Source organism: Chlamydotis macqueenii, chromosome Z (genome assembly GCF_036417535.1).
Source record: "Chlamydotis macqueenii isolate bChlMac1 chromosome Z, bChlMac1.mat, whole genome shotgun sequence".
Lineage (NCBI taxonomy): Eukaryota > Metazoa > Chordata > Aves > Otidiformes > Otididae > Chlamydotis > Chlamydotis macqueenii.
Window position 1 is genome coordinate 41,653,504 of NC_141593.1, and position 17,874 is coordinate 41,671,377.

At 41.8% G+C, this 17,874-nt stretch overlaps 2 protein-coding genes across 2 annotated transcripts in view; both read right to left on the minus strand.

Annotated features, from left to right (window-relative positions):
• KIF27 (kinesin family member 27) overlaps positions 1-8,322 on the minus strand; it is a 28,353-nt gene extending 20,031 nt beyond the window's left edge. The window contains exons 1-4 of the mRNA XM_086769954.1: positions 7,836-8,322; positions 5,896-6,290; positions 3,597-3,797; positions 1,930-2,888 (exon numbers count right to left, since the gene is read on the minus strand). Coding sequence (XP_086626080.1) covers positions 1,930-2,888; positions 3,597-3,797; positions 5,896-6,205 — 1,470 coding nt within the window. The 5' untranslated portion in view covers positions 6,206-6,290; positions 7,836-8,322. The remainder of the gene's footprint in view (positions 1-1,929; positions 2,889-3,596; positions 3,798-5,895; positions 6,291-7,835) is intronic.
• A 152-nt stretch (positions 8,323-8,474) lies between these two features.
• On the minus strand, positions 8,475-17,316 carry QNG1 (Q-nucleotide N-glycosylase 1). The gene is made up of 5 exons (XM_086769965.1): positions 17,191-17,316; positions 16,690-17,040; positions 15,443-15,702; positions 10,888-11,083; positions 8,475-8,922 (listed from the first exon to the last, which is right to left on the minus strand). The coding sequence occupies exons 2-5, from the start codon at positions 17,024-17,026 to the stop codon at positions 8,690-8,692; spliced, it is 1,026 nt and encodes a 341-aa protein (XP_086626091.1). The 5' UTR covers positions 17,027-17,040; positions 17,191-17,316; the 3' UTR covers positions 8,475-8,689.
• Positions 17,317-17,874: the final 558 nt, after the last annotated feature.

Consider the following 17,874-nt stretch of genomic DNA (forward strand, 5'->3'; position numbering starts at 1 on the left):
ATCATGGCACCAAGGGAAGCTGACCTTCAGTATGAACTACTTCTGAAGTGTCTTGAACCTCTTCATGTGCTGCTAGTATCTCCTTTTCAGTTGGGGTGTAGTGGGCCTCGGATCCTCTACACTCACAGCTCCAAAACACTAGAAGTCAACCTTGGCTCTTTCCAGGTGCTTTCTGCCAGAGGCTCCAGCTGAGGCCATGCTCCCTGGTGGCAGCATAAAGCATTCCTGCTGGACTGGCCCAAGGGCTACCACATGAACAATTTGCTGATTGATCTGTTAAATGTTTGTTGCTGCTTGGGGACCCAGTTGAAACAGTTCTTCTTTCAGGTCATTCAACAGAGAGGTCTTAGAAGTTGACTATAACCTGGAATATGGATTCTCCAGAATCCTGCAATGCTTAGGAATGCCTGGGTTTCCTTTTTGTTAACTACTGAGGACATGGCTGTTATCTTATTGATCACATCTCCCAGGATGTAATGACAACCATCTTGCCATTTTATTCCCCAAAACTATATTTCTTGTAAAGGTCCTTTGACATTGTTTTGTTTTATAGTAAAACCAGCTTTCAGAAGAATCTGGATTTTCTTTTCCCTTTCTCAGACACTTCCTCAGCTGTGTTGGCCCACACTGTGATGTCATCAATGTACTGCAAGCTTCTCAGAGGAGAAAAGGGGAAAGGTATAGATACTGGGTTTGTCCATGAGATGGTTCTTGGAGTACTGGGACACCAGTGATGTAGGACCCAAATACCAGATTAAGCTGAAGGCCAATGGTTTTATCATAGCTGTTCCAAGCAAAGAAAAACGGAGTGATAAACCACACACTAAACAGCAAAATCTGAAAACGCTAATAAATTACTCTTAGAGTCTGTTCTACAGCAAGAAAGGAATCAAGCATTGGAATATTCAAGGAAACACATAAGTCAGCACACAAAGTAAATATGCCAGCATCATGATCTGCAACAGCTACTCAAATAACAACTTTAATCTAGCACACTCTAATCAAATCTGTTATCTTGAAGGCCTTGAGCCCCATGTTGGACGCCAAAAAGGACTGTTGTAGGTTATCCCTAGCAGGCAGTTAAGCACACACAGCCACTCACTCACTTTCCCGCCCGCAACCCCAGTCGGATGGGGGAAGAGCAAAGGAAGAGTAAAAGCAAGAAAGCTTGTGGGTCAAGACAGAAATTGTTCACTAAGTAAAGGTAAAGCAGAAGAAGAGAGAATGAAAATAAAACAAATTATGCAAAGGCAATAGTTCACTACTGCTCAAGGCTGACTGATGTCCAGCCAGTTCCCAGGCAAAATACAGCTAACCTTCCTACATCTCCTTCTCTCCCTTTTAACTGCTGAGCATGATGTTATATAGCCTGAAATATCACTTTGCTTAGTTCGGTTCATCTGCTTGGTTGTGTGTGTGTTTGCCCCCAACCTTTTGTGTACCTCCCAATCTAATCATCTGAGAGGCAGAGGCAGAAACAGAGAAGGCCTGATGCCGTGCAAACACCTAAAACACTGGTGTGTTACCAGCATTGTATTGGTCACAAATCTAAAACACAGCACCCTATGAGCTGCTATGAAGAAGAATAACTCCATCCCAGCCAGACCTAACACACTAGCATAGCTAAAAACAAAAATCTAACAGATAAAACAGCTCAGCCTCATAGAATAATCCTGAAACTGGCTAGCCAAAATATGTCATTACTTTACCTCTCTCTGTGATGATGAAGATGATTTAATGGATTCAATCATCCATTAAAATCAAGCTGTGTCCCAGGGTTTAGACAGACAAAATTATACAAGATTGTGAACTGAACTTAAATTGTCAAATTAAGTATGGGTAAGTGTAACAGTTTTACAAATGTACTTCAAGTTTTAGCAGACTGCTCTTTCACACAGTTATTTAAATAATCAATTTATAATTAAATACCTGGCATTTCTTTAGTTCCCTCTTTAGCTGAAGAATTGTCATGTGATGTGGCTCCTGGCTGGTTCCAGTCCCTGTGTCAGTTTCCTGCATTATGAGAGCTTCCTTCCTTACTTCCTGTACCATAGTGATCCAACTCTGCAACCTGTCCCGCTGACTTCTTTTTAAGCTAACATCGCGAGTCAAATCAACCAGAAAAGGGAAGGCTTCATCTACACAATTTCTATAACTGAGACATTGAACCTGAAGCTGGGTGAGCTGCTCCTCAAGTGAACTGATACGAGTTCTTTCTTGATTTAAGTCATGTGAACACTGATTATTGACTTGCTGGTTCTGCAAAGCTTCTCGAAGCAATTTGTTTTCAAGTTCTATTTCATCAATCCGGTCCTGATCAGGGTTGTAATTTACAACTGGTTTATTTCTAATGTTTTTGGCTCTGCTGGCATATTTGAGGGAATTTAAAGACTCATCAAAGTCTGATGAGGATGGACTTATACATGTTATCATGACAGTCTTGGCATTTCCTCCGAGGGAGTCTTTGAGAATACGAGTGATTTTAGCGTCCCTGTATGGAATATGTACACTTTTCCTTTTTGGGTCTCCAAGAGCACTGATGACATTTCCCAAGGCCAACAGACCACTATTGATCTGGATTGATTCTTTAAAGCGTTCACCAGTATTCCCAGTCTTTGTCACCCTCTCTGATCCTGCCAAATCCACGAAATGAAACTTTGAAGCAATAATCGGGACTGATTTCCAAGATGAATCCTGTGCAGCATCAGTATTTTTTTGAGACTCTGCAGACTGTTTCTGACAAATACTGATGGTAAAAACGGCGTGAGATCGACTAGAGTGTTCATTCATTTGTGTTGTGCCTGTGTGACGAGCTGCATTGCCACTTTCCAACAGGCTTATCACTTCATCTGCACATTCTACTTGGAATTCCTTAGCACCGACAATCACTTTGAACACCAAACCAAGAAAGTAAGAATAATTCAATCAATTCTAAACTCTTCAGCAAAAGTTTACAGCAATTAGGACAGTCAAACTATAAACACAAATTATACAAATATACAAGCCTGCATTATTATGATGTCACAGCATATAGCTGTAGAAAAATAGACATTGATATGTGAAAAGCATGACGTATAACATATCTGAAGCCTGAGGATATTTAATATATGGGTGTATTGTATCATGGCATTTAAAACAACATCTCAAAAACAATACAGCTGTTTATTCATTTAAAAAAAAATCAGATGCTACTTTTAATGAAATGTTCTCTTCCACCCATTTCATATGAAAGGGGGGCAGATATTTACAGTATAAGTGACCTAACAATTATAATTTTGAAAGGAGAAGCAAAGGTTTAACCTTGAAATACTTATTCAAGTGAATAATCACACACTATTGTGTTTCCAGACAGAATCCGCAGAAGCAATAACTGTGTTTCTACTTTATAATCTGTTGCTATTTCTAATGGAACTTCTAGATTGTTCACAGGCATCTAAACCCAAAACTGCTTCAAGTCAGCTAAACTGAGTCTGTCTTCTGAAAATGTAACTTTTTTCCTACTATTAGTAATGAATAAGCTCTTTCACGAGAAGGCAAGAATAACTTGAGCACACAACTGAAACCAAACACATCAAATTTTGGAGCTAAAGTCCTACCTGTATTTCCCTTTTCATCTTCTCGGATATGTAATTCTTTCACAGAGGTCTCCAATTCCAATAAATCTCGAACTTCTTCCTTGTAAACCTCTATATAAGATACTTTCACATGGAAGTCAATGTTACAGTTTTCAGAAATATGCTGAAATAATTCCTGAATAGCTCGTGGGATTATGCCCTTTTCATCCTCTGCAACTGATGCTAAAATACAAGCAAAGATGTCACAGAAGCTTGCAGTCATTCTGCTGCATAAACTACAAAGACTGAAGATTGAGAGAAGTCTGTGAAATTTATTACTCAATATACTAAAAAATCTAAAGACCTCAGGGTTCCCAAGGATTTTTGTAAATATTTTCTTTCTAGGGTTCAGAATATTTGTTTGTATCCATTAATAGGGTTAAAAGTTAAGTTATAAATTACATAATGTTATATTCATGAAAGCTAAGAAAAATACAGAAGCTACTTTAAATCTGTACTCTGAGGAGTAAGTTTATTTCTACTCATTATGGTTGGCCACAACATCACAAAGGTTTGAGAAACTATAAATTCCACTTACATACAGAAAAAACTGTTAGTAACTTGGTTAGACAAGATTTATGAACAATGTTTACAGTAATTTCCTATTTTTTCAAAATAGATATGGAACACTAATGTCAAACTCTGGGGTTTTTTTTTGTTTTGGTGGGGTTTTTTTTGGTTATTTTTTTTTTTAAATATTCAGCATAGGACAATGCACCCATAAATAATTTGTGTTCTTTATTCAAGACTATGGAAGCTAGCTGTTTGTCTATGAGAGGATACCAAGAATATTTTCTACTAAAAAAAAAATGAAGGGTTGCTCACATCTAACTATAAATTTTGTACACATACATATAAAATGAAAATTGCTGTGCTATCAACAGGCTTAGTTGTGACATCCATTACCTGAATTTAGCTGGCAATAGTACTTACGAAAACATTAAATAACTTCTACTAGAGGAAAGACAAATTAAGTTATAATAGCAAACAGAATTAAAAGGCCAATTTTATGAGGTTCAACAAGGCCAAGTGCTGGGTCCTGCACTTGGGTCACAACAACCCCATGCAACACTACAGGCTGGGGAAGAGTGGCTGGAAAGCTGCCTGGTGGAAAGGGACCTGGGGGTACTGGTAGACAGACAGCTGAACATGAGCCAGCAGTGTGCACAGGTGGCCAAGAAGGCCAACAGCATCCTGGCTTATATCAGGAACAGTGTGGCCAGCAGGAGTAGGGAAGTGATCATGTCCCTGTCTGTACTCAGCACTGGTGGGACCATACCTCGAATACCGAGTGCAGTTTTGGGTCCCTCACTACAAGAAAGACATTGAGGTGCTGGAGCATGTCCAGAGAATAGCAACAAACCTGGAGAACAAGTCTTATGAGGATCATCTGAGGGAGCTGGGGTTATTTAGCATGGAGAAGAAGAGGCTGAGGGGAGACGTCACTGCTCCCTACAGCTACCTGAAAGGAGGTTGTAGCAGGTTGGGTGTCCGTCTCCTCTCCCAACTAACAAGTGATAGGACGAGAAGAAACAGCCTCAAGTTATGTCAGCGGAGGTTTAGATTGGTTATTAGGAAAAATTTCTTCACCAAAAGGGTTGTGAAACATTGGAACAGGCTTCCCAGGAAAGTGATTGAGTCACCAACCCTGGAGGTGTGCAGATGTGGCGCATAGGGACATGGTTTATTTGGGGACTTGGCAGTGTTAGGTTAATGGTTGGACTCCATGATCTTAAGGGTCTTTTCCAACCTAAATGATTCTGTGATTCTATGATTCTAAAGAAAAGGAACATTTCAGTACCTACCAACAGATTTAGAATAATCTATTTATATCCATTTGGAAGACTTAAATAGTAAATTTATATGATGTCACAGAAATGTCTCTCAAAAAAAAAAAAGCAAAGAGTGAGCAAGCAAACAATTAATTGCTTAACATAGACATCTTGAAGGTAAGAGAAATATAGTGAGAATCTGCAAAACACTGCATTTCCGGAAGAAATTCTAGTTCAAGTTGCGTGTTAAAATGCGGAATGAGAAAGAGCAGTTTATAATTTGTTGTTTTCTTAAATATTTTTGGTATAGCCTAATTTAGAGAGAATTTGGTTTTAGAACAGTTTAATTACCACATAAACCTTGGAAGCATTTTTTTTTTCACAATACCTTTCTTCATTAGCCTTTAAAAATTCTGCAGCACCATCTGCAATGTATTAAATATTTAACTTGCACAAATACTTTGTTCACCAGTTAAAAAAAAAAAGCAAACAGACTTTCTACAACCTACCAATGTGGCCACCTCCGATGGTGTAAGTCTTCCCAGAACCCGTCTGTCCATATGCAAACACTGTGGCATTGTATCCCTCAGTCAAAGACACTAGAAGAGGCTTAATGCAAACAGTATAAACTTCTTCTTGGGTTGAGTTTTTGCCAAAAACAAAATCAAAAGTGAAGACACGATCCTTCCCAATAATAATTTGTTGTGTATTTGGGACTAATCTTACACAAACTTGGTGGTTATGAAGTACTTCTTTGGAAAGCAGAGGTCTGATTCGAACTGCAACTTTAACTGGGATCTCCTCCATACCAGACTCCATTCCTGTGCTCCCCTCTCAGTATTCACACAGTCAACAAGAAATCTGTTACCGCTCCTGTGTTCACCTCATTCGCAGTGGTCTGCAGCTAAGGAAAAAAATTTTCATGTTATATAATGAATAAGAAATAATTTCCTGCAGAAAGTTGACGTTTCCTAAAGAATACATAAGCACCATTACACTCTTGAAAAGCACCCTATACAAAAGCAGCTATCTTAACTGTTAATTCAATTCATAAACGTTGTCTCTATTAATTGCCAAGCTAGCAGACTGTACCTTAAGTCTGAAAGTTGCCCGATTCTCCACTCAAACATAACACAGCCATATAAAATAACAATATCGTAAGAGTTTGTTAATAAACACTGTTGATAAAGCATATGCTTACCATGAATCCTCTCATTTCCCTATTCCTGCATTTATGCTGCATAGGCAACATAAATCATTCAAACAAAACCCTTTTCTCCAAAAGTTATATGTATACAAACACACTTCTTCTTCCACTTAAGAAGAGCCAAGCATTGTAACTCAACAAGCACAGAGAAAGTAGTTGTGTTGCCTACAGAGGAGGTGTGATTGTAAGTGTATCTATTTACTACACATAAAGCATTCCTCTGATTTTAATCTGCATGTTTAAGCACATATGTAAATCTTTTTTATTAATTACACATTTTAGCAACCATGGTTCCTTACGCTGCTCCCTGCATATTCATTCTTACAACATAATCACTGTACAGTAGCGCAACTGTAAATATCAAGGATTTGCTTTCTTGTTTTTTTTTTTTAAAAAGCCTTTCTTTATGTTAGTCTTGCATGAACACTCAAAAATCCTCACAGGTACCAAATGCTACTGGATCCAAAACATGTATCTTTTTTGTTGTTGTTGTTGTTAAGAATCTTTTCAGTGCAAGGGAAAGTTTGCTGAGCATCCTGCTTGCTAAACTCCTACCCATTGCCTTTAAGAAAGCTGTATCACCATACTGGCAGAACTTATCACCTAAAACCCCAAAATTCAAGTTTGTTGAAGAAAACCAGCTTTAAACAGTTGTTTTGTGGTTGCAAAGAGAAGAGATTTTGCATTTCATTTTATTCCATTTAGTTTGAGAACTTGGCCATCCAGAGTTGAGAAACTATCTGAAGCTGAAAAAAGAAAAGCCCCATTTTATTAAATGGGCAGAAGTCAAACAAATAAGTGAAGCATCAGACTGAAATCAAGCTCCTATCATAAAGGACATTGCAATCAGCAACAACTACATAAAATTACTAACTACAGATTCAAAACGCATTTTGATCCATTTCTGTTTTTATTTAGCCAGGCGCATTATTTTTGTCCCCTGGCAAGTACTGCTAGTACTTGCTAGTACTGCAAGTGATGACATTCCCCCTTCCCTTTTAAAATTATATTTAAAAAACCCAAGCCCTAGGTCATGGTGAGGGGCGGGCAGTAGGGAGGAGGAAGAGAGGGAAATCCTATTCACTATTTCGTAAAAGACTGGAGAATATGAAATAGCTGCATGCCAAAGCCATCAAAACGCTCTGGTGCCGATACAGCATAAGCTCTTGGCTGCCACAAAGCAAGAGCAAATATTCTGGAAGGCTTTGTGCTGGCAAGGGCATTTTGAGAGCGCTACCATACATTTTCCCTGTTTGCCGTGTCCCGGAGTGCACCTTTTACTCCAAACCTGAGAGGAGCCGGGAATGGGATCACGCCTGCGTCTCGGGAGCCGCCCGGGGCCGCAGAATCCGGGCGCCGGGGCCGCGGAGCCCTGCTACGGCTACAGCGAGGCCCACCGTCCCACACCCCGCCAGGCTGTCCCCCGGCTCCCGTTCCGCGCCGCCGGCCAGTACCGCCAGGCCCGGGCAGAGAGGCCCGGCAGGGCCGGGAAGGCCGCAGCAGAGGCGGCCGCGCTCTGTCCGTTGGTTACGGCGCCTCGCTAGGCAACGGCGGCAACGTCCGGCTGCAGCCCGCGCGGCCGCCTGGCGCTCCCTCAGCCCACAGCGCCCCCCAGCGGCGGGAGGAGGGCGGCGAAGGGGCGCTGCGCCGGCTAACGCGCAGGCGCAGGGGCCCGGTGGGGTTTCCGACACCGCGCTGCCCATCGGAGGAAGGCGGCAGTGCCGCTCTCGGCGAGCGTTTGCTCAGCGCAAGCAACGGAGGGTCTGAGCGCGGGAAGGGCAGGCGGACAGGGGCAGGGCTGTAGGCACACCCGTGTGTGAGGATGTAAACAGACGTACATTAACAAAGACAGAACTCAAAGCACAAGTAACACCCCCTGAATTAACACGGATTGTCCAGCAAAGTTTATACTAACAATTCCAGACACGGCAAGTGTAAGATTTGGAGCACAAAAAGCAAGTTGTTAATTAACACATCATCAGAAAATGAGCGTTTGATTTAGCCAGTTCCAATTTAGTATATGACAAACCACCGTACGGACAGAATAACTGCAATTCAAAAGATAATGCATGGACACAACAGCAATCAGACTGGACTCAGTAATATATACACCGCACTCGGTGAAACGGAATGTCTTTCATCTCCTCCCTGTGGTCCCTGGCGTAGTCCCAGAGATGGTAATCGAGTAAAACTGCATTGATCTTGTCACGCATGTCCTGACCCTTCTTCTCATAGAGCTCCAGCAGGTGCTTACAAATCAACGCGCAACACCAAATAGAACAGCCACGGATCTCCACCTCCTCTTTATCTCCAGACTGGAACATGGTTCCTGCAGGACACAACACACAGCAATCAGTTACACTCAAGCGACAAAAGCCCCAGGATGGCCCGAACTTGCTTTTTTTTTTTTCCAATTTATTCTGTTCTAGGACTGCAGTTTTCATCACCTACACTGCAACTGCTAACAGCATTACTCTGCATTTTCTAATGATTGCTTTAATTTTACCACACACACTTACAACATCCTGTATTCTAATAGAGCGGTTTAAGAAAAGAATGAGTGTTTGGGTTATACTGCACACTACATGACTACTACTTTGCCTTTGGAGGCAAGAAAGATCATAAAACAATTCTGAGACAGTATATTTTCTGCCAGGATAACTCTTAAGATTTAATTTTTTTTTTTTAAAGTAAAGCTAAAAACACCTATACATAAAAATACAAAGGGACCCACTTGTTTGAATGACTTGGATGGGAATCCTTATTAGGATTCATGGAAAAGAAATTGTCTACATGATCTATTTAATATATAGGCACATATATATACACGGACATTCTGTTATCATAAAATCATAGAAGAGTTTGGGTTGGAAGGGACCTTTAAAGGTCATCTAGTCCAACCCCCCTGCAAGGAGCAGGGACATCTCCAACCAGATCAGGTTGCTCAGAGCCCCATCCAACCTGGCCTTGAACGTTTCCAGGGATGGGGCATCCACCACCTCTCTGGGCAACCTGTTCCAGTGTTCTACCGCTCTCATTCCTTATATCCAGTCTGAACCTACTTCCTTCTATTTTAAAACCATTACCCCATGTCCTTTCACAACAGGCCCTGCTAAAAACTTTCTCCCCATCTTTCTTATAACCACCCTTTAGATACTGGAAGACCACTACAAGGTCTCCCCGGAGCCTCCTCTTCTGCAGGCTGAACAGCCCCAACTCTCTCAGCCTGTCCTCATAGAAGAGGTGCTCCAGCCCTCTGATCATCTTCGTGGCCTTCCTCTGGACCTTCTCCAACTGGTCCACAGCCTCTTATCCTGGGGGCGCCAGAGCTGGACACAGTACTCTGGGTGGGGTCTCACCAGGGCAGAGTAGAGGGGCAGAATCACCTTCCTCGACCTGCTGGCCACACTCCTTTTGATGCAGCCCAGGATGTAATTGGGTTTCCAGGCTACAAGTACACATTGCCGGCTCATGTTGAACTTCTCATCCACTGGCATTCCCAAGTCCTTCTCCTCAGGGCTGCTCTCAATCATTCTCCACCCATCCTGTACTTGTGCTTCGATTTGCCCTGAGCTATGTGCAGGACCTTGCATTTGGCCTTGCTGAACTTCATGAGATTTACACAAGATTCATGAGGTTTGCATGGGCTATTAAGACCCATGGATGATTGCACTCATCTATTTATCTTGCTGTGTAATTTTGAAATTGCATAATAGCAATTCTACCTCTAAACAGAGTCATTTTACAGTGAAAGAGGGATTGGTTTGTTTTTATTCACTGAAGTTCATAGTTAACAAGTACTGGAAGATGGAACCATGCTTAAAAATGAGACTCTAGTCTCATGGAATTAACTTCCATTAAAGCAATTGTTTTTTAAATGGATGCTTACAATATTACTTTGCTTGCCCCTAGCAGTTCAGTACAGATAAAGAGGAATCTGTATGCTTTTACATAATCTTTGAACTAATGAAGAAAGCATTGCTTCTTTTATCTAAGTCTCAAAAATCACAACTATACCCATGCTGAAAAGTATTTCTGGCAACAGCAGCCCTTTAGAAACTCAGAGGTCACTGGCTTAGAGTCTCTTTACTCCTTCCCTTATCAAAGTGTAATCCAAAGAACAGTTAGTTCCTTCCTGCCACCTCATCACTACAAAAGAAGACCTTGTTCCCTGGAGAAAAAAAAAAAAAATACACATAACCCTTACAGGGACAAAACATTACACTTAAAAAGTAGATTCAGTCTACAATGTCATGAGGTAAGATTACTTGATATTAGTAAGGGAAGCACGAACCTTCACGTAGTTTCTTCATTAGTTCTTCAGAATACTTCATTGCTTTTAAGTGAACAAGAACTTGAGGAATTCTGTAGTCAGCAAATATAGTCAGACTAGAAATGTCATCAAAAGAGCCATCTCCTTTGCCTTCTAATACACTCCATGTATCAGCCACGAGTATTTGTGCCCGTTTGTAGAAAGACACCTTTTTTTTCTGATAAAAGAAATTTATTAATTATTTAAGTGCCCAAAACATCAATAAATACAGCAAATTACATGTACAGAGAGAGACAGGTAAAAGTTGTATTGTTCTATGAAACAGGAACTATCATTTGGTTAAGCAAACATTTTAGTTAACTAAACCAGAATAAAAGTGCAATGCTCTTAAACACCTTAAAATCTAAACAGTCTCAAACCGCAAACAAGTATCACTTGGCATGCTCATAAATGAATTGAAGTAAAAGAAAAATATAGTATAAGTCACTGCAGTGGAACAAAAATAATTTAGATTCCACTCAGATCTCAGAACACATTAATGTTTCTTTACTTCACTTGGCAAACACTGTAGTTAAGAGTCCAGCAAACATTAATTCTTTCAGAAACCACAGAGTTCACAGCACCTTTATTTTGAGGAGGGAAGTCTAAAAGGCATGTATTAGATTAGACAATTAAAACATTTTGTTAGTCAATTTATCTGTAATGTCACAGAAATAAAACTCTAGGAAAAACTTGAATGGATGCTCCTGTGTTGTGTAATATATGTTGCTTGTCAAAGAGGAGAGTGGAAAATTAATTCCAGTAGAATGTATATTCACAAATACTAGATTTTCTTAGACAGTATGCATGATTCTATTTTTGTTAAAAACCTTTTTGCTGGTGCTAATCCTGCAAAGATTTACATGTTTTTGTAACTACGCGCAACGGGAAAAACTAAAGATATGCTACAATCTGTATGCTGTTGACATTTTCACTCTATGATGAATACAAAGTGTAAATGTAAATGTGCATCTTTAAGAAAAAAGGACATTAGTGGGTTATGGTTTTTCCTCCCTTTATAGCTACATGAGATTTTCCACTTTCGACAACATGTGCTAAACAACAATATGTAACTGGAATGGTTAATCTGAAATACAAGTAGATGGGGATTTGATTTCCAGTTTTATTCTGCCACGCTTCGTATCACCACAATTTACAAATGGCATTTTTTAAGCCAATTTCCTTTTCCTTTATTGCCAAGATGCTACTGTTCCTAAGAGGAAAGCATTTTTTTTGTCATTAAATGCTATTCTCCAAAAACACTGAGAACAAGATGTCCAACTACATTTCACAGAACAACTTCTGCCAACATTCTGAAAACTCCTTCTTTCCCAGTGCTTCACTCTACATTTGACATTGATGTACAAACCTACTTCTAGAGAACACACAAAATTTTGCATGTTAAATAATAAAACATCACTTGAAACATTACAACAGGAAGTAAATAACTGACAGACCAAATCCCATCACAGCACCTACTGCCCCAAAGCCAATGGAAACCAAGGACATTGCTCTTTTTTAGCATCAAGATTCTTCCAATATAGTAAAGAAATTATCATCTCCATTACCACACCATTTTGCAACAGCAGTGGAAGGGAGAATTCAAGTGGAACTTTTCATGTCATGCTGCAATTTAATTTGGAAGAAAAATACTGTCTGGGACTTGTCAGTGAGCAGATGAATTTATAATTTCACTGCTTTAATTACTGTTAATTTCTATGCTGCACAGAGCTTCTGAAGTTTACGTAAAATTCTCAATATGAAAGAGACTATTAAGCTTTCCGGTAAATTTCCCCACCATTCTTTTCAACAGAAAGCAGGAAAAGCACTCAGTGGATGATACTGTGTCTCAAAGACAGTATCGTTTGTCCAAAACTGGAACGTTTTACCACGTGGCAATATAACTACTTTTTTTTTTTCTCCAACACTTTCACTTTCCAGGAAAAGCTACCACATATAGGGACGCTTTTGTTTCCTCTCCACTACAATGAACCAATATCAAGTGACATAATTAATTATAACCTACTGATACAAAAAGAAAGAAGGTGGTATTGTGTTGGCAAAGAGCAAAATATGATAGTATGGCTAGCAAGAAAAGCAAGCAATAGGAGGATCATCTGAATTTTACAACCCCGCTCCCAGGTGATGGGAAATAAAAGATGAATACAGGCAACATCAATGACTGGAAACTCAGAAAGCAGTCCACTGTGTCTAGGTCAGAACACAAAAACCCTGATATGTGAGTATAACATCGTCTAATATTTAAACCTCTGTCAGGATTCAAACTCAGCACAGCTTCTAAATGTGAACTATCCACCCAAGGACAAAACAGGTTTGGGGGATTTTGGCTTTGGTTTGCAATTCACTTTTCAGAAGCAAAAGAACATTGGCAACTTCTATAATTACATTCAGTAATGTGTAATTATGAAAAACTATTTTGCGTGTGTGCTTGGAAAAACATCTAGCCAAAGAATTGTGTTAATTTCAGAAGTTGCCCTAAAAGGTCAGAACGTAGGAGAGCTGTAGTAGCCTGTGATAGTATGGTTCCACTGTAGAATTTATTTTATTATCATATATATTTCTATTATGGAGAGTTACTGAAAAATATTGGTTTGCCACTGGGTATCTCACCATCAGCTCCCTCCTAACCCCTTACTGAACACAAAGTTTTACTTGTGAGAGCTCAACCTGCTACGATTGAAATTATGTTGACATTGTGATCCATGTCACCTCGCATTAGGTGCCGACACTGATTTTTTTTTTTTTTTTTTCTTTTCAAACCAGCAGGATGTAAACTTGGTCTGCATTATTTCACCCACCTTCAAAATACACATCTTGCTTAGTGAAAGCAGAAAAACAGCTTCCATATTCACACAACAGGCTTTACTACTATGTCAGTGCTTACGGTCTGGGATCATTTTTGGAACATCTTTTCACTCTGTAGTCTGCTGGCTGCTTTTAGGGAGGCTTGCTTTATAAAGCATTCAGCATCATCTCATGAAAGACATTACGTCAATGAATACAGTCACTATAAAGATAAGAAAATATTCTATTTATCACTTTACTTGGAAAATATTTCCTTTTTGATCATAAAAACTGTCAAAAATTACTTTGTATGTAAAAAATCCCAATGAACTAAGTAAGTAGCTTCAAAGATTAGTTGAGTAAGAAAAAACCTCTGATTTTTCATGTAAACATTATCTTACTTCATAGCAGGAGACAAATAAAACCATGCCACCTACAGAAGGGCAGATTTAAGTGAGAAATGCTACAGGTTCAAAGCTCCAATGATTTGTGTTCCAGTGAGTTATCTTGAAAAGACTGCACAGACTATTAGCATGGGCTGCACTGTCACTAGAACAAAGTCTTTGGACATGACTATCTAACAGCTGAATACTACTGCAACTGGAACTGGGCACAGGAGCAGCAACATATGTCACTGATGCTAAATAAAGACCATGCCTGTATAGGCAAAACCAGAGACACAGAAATTATCATATAGTCTCTTTACTTCCTGTCACTTTCTTTCAGGAAAACAGCTCCAAAAAGCTTCACTATACTGTCCATGCTGCTGAAAGCATGGGTTAATTCTGGCCTGTAGTCATTTGTGCAACGCCTGTCAAATCAACAACAGCTACACTGTGGATTCCCAGTAGTTGTACATTTTAACAATTCTAAGAGTGTTTAATTTCCTTCATCAACTGCATAGATCCTCAAGATAAAAGAAGGGAGGGAGGCTGGTAGCAATTCAAGGGGGGAGGGAGGGGGGGGGGAAGGGAAAAAAGTTTCTGATTTTTCAGGCAGAAATTATCTCAAGTATTATGCATTTGTAAGGAGTACAAAGGAGTTGTGATCTAATTGGGAACTTGGAGTGTATCAAAATAAATTACGACAAAGTGATGAAGACAGAGACAGCATATGAAAAGAAATGGCTCTCCTCTTGGGAAAAGGTGACTCTTGCCATTAGACATACATTGCTGACTAGTTAAAGACTTAAGACAATCAAATTCTTTTACTATTAATAAATATTACTATTAACAAATTAATAAATTTGTTTTCAGAGGTTTAGACTGATAGAGAACCGAAATCTCAATAATCTTACCCCAGCTTAACAAAAAAGTATACTACGGTTCAAAAGTATTATTTAAAAAACCTTCTTCCCTCTCTATCTGTAGGACTCAGCAATTTGTATAATGAAGACCAACTACTTCGAAGTCTGACTTTCCTTTCATTATACAGACCAATTTACTGACTCAAGGCAAAAAAAAATTAAAATGATAGTAATTTTCTTTCTTATTTCCCTTGATTTTTACTTCTGAATACAATGAGTTCCATGGAAATGTTTCTGTTCACCTTCCATTTCCTGGATTAAAAACTCCAGCAATTCACAAATATTACATCGGTTCTGAAGTGACTCTTGTTACAGGGGAAAACAAAAAAAAAAATCACATATACAACTCAAGAGCTATCTTTTAAAGTCACAAACAGTAAGGAGTAAATTCTTATCATAAGAAATTCAATGTTAGAAGTAGCTTACCTCAAATACAGCTTCATCTCTGTAGGAAGGAAAATTTTCCAGTACTAGACGTAGTAATTTTTGAGCACTTTTCTCACTCATTTTAACACAGGTGAGGAAAGAGCCTCCAAACTTCTCCAACAGAACTGTTCCGCTTTCATTCAGCACCCGATGCCTTTCCTCAATCAAAGGTATGGGCACTTCTGTGTCCGAGCGAAATACATGCCTAACTTGGTCAAGGGTCATGGTGGCAAAATATGATGCACTGGTAATAGGTATTCCTTCAGAAAAGTAAAAACAAGATGTTTAGGCTATCATAACATATCCTAAGACCTAATGTAGTGGCCTGCTACAGATGAGGGCATTTATACACCAAGATCTAAAGTCTATCAACTCTTAAACATCAACTGAGTGTTCAGTGATACCTGCACTCACACAGCTGCTTAAAAGTAATTTCGTGTTTGCATGCAGTGAACAGATAAAAATTTCCAACATACAACCGTGGATATTTTCTTACTTTTTACAGGTTATTTTTCCCAACTGCTTAGTCTTCATCTTTGAACGTGGCACAAATATAGTGGCAAAATATAGTTAGTATAGTCAGCATAGGTCTGTTTTCCCTTAGCTCCCAATCACGTTGTGCATTTACAAAAAGTATCTTAATGCAAATCTTCTCTTAATTTACAAAGACGTAGGAAATTAATTAAAACTTCCATCTATACCTACAAATAGAGGGGGTTTTTTGTTTTGCTTTTTTTTTTCTTATGAGAGCAATAAGACAGAGCGCTGAAACAGTGGGTTTGGAGGCGTATGAGTTTTCAGACTTACTGAAGCCACTTTGGTACTTAGATTAGTCCAGAGGATTCTCAGAGTAAGCCTCGTTTTCTGGTTTGTCATGGAAATATGCAATTTATCTTAAGAACACACGCGAAATAACGGAAGTCGAGGACAGCTGACTACGGATATTCCTTTAAGTCTTTTTAACGGAAAAGAGACAGCCCAGTTAGAGCCACAGCTGCGTATTTTCTGTACCAGGTATCGCTAGAGCGCTTCCCGCTCACGGAGGCTCCACGGGACAGCCCCCACGCACGGATTTACCAAACCAGCCTGCAACAGCGCGCAGAAACGCTTCCCATTTCTAGGGCTGAGCCTTTGCTTTCCCCTCCTCGCTCAGGTCCTATCTCCCCCTCCCAGCCCCCCGCCCTCTCCCCGGCCCTGCGAGGCCCGGCCCGCCTCCCCACCCCCCGGCAGACCCGTTCCCCACTGACCGTCGTCCAGGGCCCTGTTGACGGCGGCGCAGAGGGACCAGTAGCCGCTGTAGGTTTTACCCTTGTACTTCACCAGGTACTTCCGCTCCTCCCGCTCGGACCAGAAGGAGAAGTTGAGGGTGTCCACCAGGAACACCCACTCCACCGCCTCCGGGCTGGCGGCCCGCGGGTTCAGCTCATGGAGGCTCTTCCAGCCCGCCAGCCCGAACTCCGCCGCCGCCGCCCTGTCAAACAGGCTCTCCGCCACCCGCCGCGCCCCCTCCTCGTCCACGCTGACATCTTTGCTGCGACCGGCGATGAACTCGGCGGACTCCAGGGGGGACGGGAACACCTCCATGCTCGGCCGCCGCTCTGGGGACAGGAAACGCGCACGCTCTCAAGACCGGCCCCTCCGCCCGGCCCCCCCCTCAGCCCCAGCCAGCGCGCCGCCGAGCAACCGACGGGAGGCGGCTCAGCCAAGAGGCCTCCCCGCCGCCCGCACCGCACCGCACCGCACCGCACCTCACGCCGCCAGGCCCTGGCCCCGCTCTAGCTGCCGCGGCCGACCCTCGCCCCGCGCGCTTCCCGCTTCCCCGCCGTGCAGTGCGCAGGCGCGCGAGGCAAGCGGGGCGGGGCAGGGCCCGGGCCGCGCAGCGCGGTGAGCAGCTGGCGGCCGAGGGAGGTTTCTCAAAACCGGACCCTCGGCCGTGCCCGCCCCGCTGATGGACCGCACCCCGCCTCCATCCGCAGGGAACGCCGCCCCGCTCAAAGGTCGGAGGCTGGCGCCCCGCTCTTCCCGCACGTGGGGAGGCGGCTTTATGGGCCGCGCCGGCTTGCCCTGAGCTGCGGGTACGGTAAGGGCGGGCGCACCACCGGCACCGCCCGCACCGCACAGCCCCCGCCCCGGGGCCGGGCCGTATTTGGGGGCAGGATGGGAGGCGGGCAGGGAGGGCAGAGAGAGCTGAGCCTCGAGAGGGGGTGGGCAGGGTCCTCAAGCCTGCCGGAGCTGCTGGGCCGGCGGGAAGCTCCGGGGCGCATCCGAAATCATAGACGGTTGTTGCAAGAAAACCTCCCAAAATCCTGCCAGGCTGGAGCGGTGCACGTGCTACATTTCTCGGTAAGGAAGTCTTCCGGAAGATGCGCATCACTGGAAAGAAGGGGAAAAAAGCAAACGGCCAAAACACATTCGCGTGCCGGTCGATACTT

What these genes read in the sequence shown, in the direction of transcription:
- QNG1 (XM_086769965.1), bottom strand. Translation starts at nt 17,026, where the DNA reads ATGGAGGTGTTCCCGTCCCCCCTGGAGTCCGCCGAGTTCATCGCCGGT. An exon ending in CAACAGGGCCCTGGACGACG is followed by an intron (nt 15,703 to 16,689) that starts GTCAGTGGGGAA and finishes ACTTTTCTGAAG; the next exon opens with GAATACCTATTACCAGTGCA. An exon ending in AATGAAGAAACTACGTGAAG is followed by an intron (nt 8,923 to 10,887) that starts GTTCGTGCTTCC and finishes TGTGTCCTGCAG; the next exon opens with GAACCATGTTCCAGTCTGGA.